The sequence below is a fragment of the Scylla paramamosain genome, chromosome 25 (assembly GCF_035594125.1).
Source record: "Scylla paramamosain isolate STU-SP2022 chromosome 25, ASM3559412v1, whole genome shotgun sequence".
Taxonomy (NCBI): Eukaryota; Metazoa; Arthropoda; class Malacostraca; order Decapoda; family Portunidae; genus Scylla; species Scylla paramamosain.
In genome coordinates this window covers 1667425-1672500 of record NC_087175.1, presented here as the reverse complement: position 1 = coordinate 1672500, position 5076 = coordinate 1667425, and the positions used below count along the sequence as shown (strand labels likewise).

Below are 5076 nucleotides of genomic sequence, written 5' to 3'. Positions count from 1 at the left end.
TTAGCACCGTCTTAACACACACACACACACACACACACCTGGCCTATCATCACAAACATTCCAAGCATTTACCCTCATCAACTAAACTACTAAATTAAACTAAACCAAAGCACAAGTGAGAACATAAGCACCGTCTTAACACACACACACACACACACACACACACACACACACACACCTGGCCCATCATCACATACATTTCAAGCGTTTACCTTCATCGACTAAACTAAATTAAACTAAACTAAGAGGCACAGGTGACAGCATTAGCACCACCTCAACACACACACACACACACACACCTGGCCAATCACCACAAACATTTCAAGCATTAACCTATCACCTAAATTCACATATGCATTCTAATTTAAACTAACACAAGGCGATTTTTTTTTTTAACTATCATTTTTAAAGCTTGTATTGTCCCTAACTTAAGAATTCAAGCATAAATCTATCATATATATAAATAAGAAGATTTGGTGGTGTACATTATGTTAACTAAAGCACTGGAATAAACACGGTAAAGGAAGGGTGTGGGCGCATCAACACCATCACAGCTTTATCAAACACCATTTCAACATAGAGTCATCCTTTCATAACTCATCTATTCCTGCACAAATCCTTCTAACTCCCTCAAGAGAACCTCCATAAGCGATGCAAGGTGTGTTATCCGAAGCCTCCTCCCCGCACACTCGTCTCCCCTGACGCTGCAGAATTAAACCCCAATGAATATCCTTCCCTCGTAACACCTAAATTCTCCACCAGACTAGCCGGCTCGGGGGAACTATGGAAATAATCCCAGGCTAAATTCCCACTGTTTATTTCTGGGTAAAATGTGGTGCTCTGTTTTAACCATGCTCTACACAATGAAGGAGTCGACGGTGATGCTGTCGTGGCACCAGACAAACGGGCTGTGCGTAGTTATGCCTGCTGGCCCTTGCTTCCCTGGACACAAGCAGCGAGCAGGGCCTGGGAGCACACTAAACTTCAAGGCCCCACATTTGGAAGAGAGAAAGCAGGCGGCTGTGAGAGTCAGTCAGTGACGAGACTTAGAGGGGATGTTGTTTGGCGTTGGCAGCCAGACACAGACCGAGTGGCAGAGCAGTGGAGGCAGCAGCAGCGGCAACATGAGTCTGGCGCCCATGGGTGTGAGGCAGCAGCTGTGACGCCCTGGCAAGGAGCCCTGAGGTGAGGGTGATGCACAGGTGGTGTCCAGATTAAGTGTGTGGTGGCCTGCATGAGGTGCTGCGGGGGCCAGAGGGAGCACCAGTCTAAGGAGAACTGTGGAAGGTAAAACACTGTAGCTGGATGGAAGAACAGAGCCTGGTGGAAGCTCTCTACGGTGCCTGGTGTGTATCTGAAGCCCAACCTGAAGGAGGGCTGCGTGAAGAAGACATGAGAAAAATGTATTTATTCCCCACAGTGGTACCCTCTTCTTGTTCTCCACAGGGCCAGGTGAACCTACTTGAGCATGGGGCACAAGGGTTACCGCTGAGAGAGACTCCGCCACGTACATCCGCGTTCCACCTGGAGACGCGTGTTGTGTTTCTGCGGCCATGTTTGCCTTGTATGTGTTGGGGTGCCGAGTTCTTGTCCTTCTGAGTGGCTGTGTTAAGACTCGCAGTGGTGTGAGTCTGGGTACCCACTGGCCTGTTGTGCTCTACAGGTCCCCATGGCCCAGTGAAGAGTGGCGGTCTTGGGAATGTAAAGTGTCGGACGCCAGTGCTCAAATACACTAGACGGTTAAAAATAGATTAAAAATGGCTTGACAAAAACGTGAATGTCTGAGTGATTGGCTGGCAGCTGTGTGGATGGTGTGTGCCGCGCCTGGTGAGTGTTGCTGGCGGCTGTGGGCGGCTGTGGGTGGCTGCGGGTGGCGGTGCATGGTGGTGCCGTAGCAGTACTGATGAAGCGAGTGGATCTAAACCTAACTGAACCTTCGGATGAAAGTACAAATATTACTGAAATTAGCGCCTTCGTCCGAGGGGCAGGTTAGCTTAAAGTTAATTTCACTCTTTAATCTCGCTGTTGATCCCTTCCCTGCATAGATCATGACTTGGAGGAACATCAAATTTTTGCCCAGAATTAAATAGCCATCGATATTTCCATTATGCCCCAAAATACACTGATAAAATACACTGATAATATTTCAATACATCCACCGCAGGAATAAATCAAAATATGCAACGTACAAATACATCCCATTAAGACCTTACGACACAAACTAAACATTTAACGATCCCCGTACAGTTTTGGATGACCCTTCTGACCTTTCATTTGGGACCAGTGCCTCAGTGGGTCTTTCTTTTTGTTCTTTTTTGTTGCCTCAGACCAGCGTCCCTCTTATGTGACGAAAGTACTCGGTAAAAACACGACGCGACTATTTGAAAAAGAGTCGAGGTGCATTAATAGAAAAAATATTCAGTAAAGACTCAATAACTTCACTGAATATCGTTTTTTTAATACAATAATAATGATAATAGAAATAAAAAAGAGACTTACTGAAATAGATAAGTAATAAGGTAGTTTTTTTGTTTGTTTGTTGATTGAAAAACGAATTATAAAAAAAATAAATAAATAAATAAAAGCTTAAAACTGGAGTAAGCAAACTATACACAGAAACAAAACAATAAACAAAAAGCCTAAACAAAAAAAAAATAAATAAATAAATAAACAAGATCATTTTCTGTTCCCTAAAAAAAAGAAAAACGAATAACTGAAAATTTGAACCACGAAACACACACACACACACACACACACACACACACACACACACACACACATCAAAACATTAACACAGCAGTACTTCAGCTTACCTGGGGGCTCTGGGGCGGCGGGGCGGGGGGCGGGGGATGCTGGGGCGGGGCTTTGGGGCAAGGAAAGGTGTCTCCATTCTCCACAGCGCCGCCTCTCTTCTTCTTGTTCTCCATGGGGGTGTGTGACCCTACCTAGGGGACGAGGCCTTGTGACGAGCTCCCCCTGCCGCCCCCCGGGTACTCCGCCCCCAACCCATCAGTCCCCGACACTGCTACCGCCACCCAACTCCCCGCGGGTCATGGGGTGTGGTTACTGGGGTCCCACGGGCAGCGCTGACGGGGGCATCGCAGGGGTAGTGGTGGTGGTGGTTGGGGAGTGTGACCCTGTGTGTAAACTTGACCTCTTGTTTGTTTTTTTTTTGTTTTTTTTTCGTTCTTTCTTTTCACTTCTCTCTTTTCTGGTTCGCTCCTTCTCTTGCAATGAGGTTAGGTTAGGTTTGGGTGAAGGTTCAGGTGATGAGGGGGTTTAAAAAGACTATACACACCCTCACCTCTCACCTCTCACAACCTTCAAACACACACACACACGCACACACACACACACACAACACCCTCACCTCTCCCTCACTCTCCTAACACACTCATTTCACAGTGCGGCTCCTCCCTCACTGTGGCTCTTATTTCACTAAGGGAACACTGCACATGAGCCTCGCGAGCCACAAATATCTGGTACAGGGCGTCATAGATGTGGAATCGATAAATTAGTGAGGAAGGCCGGCGTCACGTCATCCCCCCGCGGGCTCTAGACATACACTGCCCGCCATTTTCTTTATCCAATGACCTTCGCTGCCTTGTCAGGAGTACCAACCCCACCCAGTTGTTTGAGGTCGCCCGCCTTATTTTCCGTATTTTTCTTCTGATAGAGTGCTTATCTCGCCCTATCAGTGTTGAGGTGGGAAGATCAAACACCTTTGCATTCATTATGACGTTCATGAAGGGATAGAAATGACGGAATGTGGGGATTTGGGAGGGAATAAAAGGTTTGAATTTGTGGGAAGAAGAGGATGTAAATATTTATTTCATGAAGGCCAAGGGAATTATCTTTGAAATGCATATAAAAAAATAACAGTGTAATTTATTAAGGTTTCGTAAGGGATATAACTAGACAAATATGGGAAATAGAGAGAGAAAGAAAAGAATTTGAATTCGTGGGGAAAAGGTGCAAATATTAAAAAAACCGAGGGGAATTATACTTTTCAAACTCATACTAAATAACACCTGTAGCATTTATTAACGGTTCACAAATCACAGAAATGGAGAAATGTGACAAATATGGTGTGGGTGAAAGGATAAACTATTAGGGAAAAGAAGACGCAAGTATTAACAAAGCCCATTCTTTTCAAACACCTATAAGGGAAAGATAAAGATACATTCTCTATATAATTTCATTGCCAGCGGTAGGTCTTCATAATTTTCCTTCGCCCTTCTCTTTTCCCTGGCAGAGGCGAGAGGTGAGAAGCACTGAAGAACGTATGTCTAAGCTAATACATTGACAGCGGTAGGTCTATCAAATTCTCTTTCTCAGGAGCTCTATATATTATCTTTCGCCCTTCTCCTCTCGCTGGTAGAAGTGAGAAGCTTGTATGTATGTGTGTATGGAGAGAGAGAGAGAGAGAGAGAGAGAGAGAGAGAGAGAGAGAGAGAGAGAGAGAGAGAGAGAGAGAGAGAGAGGAAAGTAGTGAGAGACGCAGGATATGGAATGTGCTGTAAGAAGGTGTGGTAGTGGTATACTGTACCACCACAGGCATCACCCACAGGCAGCGCCGTCATCTGTCACTGGCTGGTGTTACGAAGAAAATGTTCCAAGATGTTGAAGTAAAAAAAACGTTAGTGAATCGCTTAATGGGGGCAGGGAATGGCAGGTATCACCCCCGCAGCCAGGTGTCAAAACGGAGAAAAGAAAAAGAGAGAGAAAGATTATGTCAGGTATTTATGAGTATTTAACGGACTGAGATAGCACCGTTAGTATCTCTCTTCTTCTTCTTCTTCTTCTTCTTCTTCTTCTTTCTTCTTCTTCTTTTCATATAAACTTCTCAAGTTGGGACCGTTAGTGAATTCCAACGTTCCCTGAATATTTCCAATAAACCATGAATGATAGAAGGAGAACTGGCACAGAGAAGAAAAAAAAGTAGAAAAGAACAAGAAGCGAGAAAAAAGATATTATATATATATATATATATATATATACATATATATATATATATATATATATATATATATATATATATATATATATATATATATATATATATATATATATATA

At 44.0% G+C, this 5076-nt stretch overlaps 1 protein-coding gene across 14 annotated transcripts in view; it reads right to left on the bottom strand.

Annotated features, from left to right (window-relative positions):
• The window catches only part of LOC135113072 (mitogen-activated protein kinase kinase kinase 11-like), a 75005-nt gene extending 71439 nt beyond the window's left edge, over positions 1–3566 (bottom strand). For 13 of the 14 annotated variants that reach the window (XM_064028044.1, XM_064028046.1, XM_064028052.1 and 10 more), the window contains exon 1: positions 2814–3566. In XM_064028044.1, coding sequence (XP_063884114.1) covers positions 2814–2927 — 114 coding nt within the window. In that variant the 5' untranslated portion in view covers positions 2928–3566. The remainder of the gene's footprint in view (positions 1–2813) is intronic. The other variant, XM_064028045.1, reaches the window with a different exon arrangement.
• Between the last annotated feature and the right edge of the window lie 1510 nt (positions 3567–5076).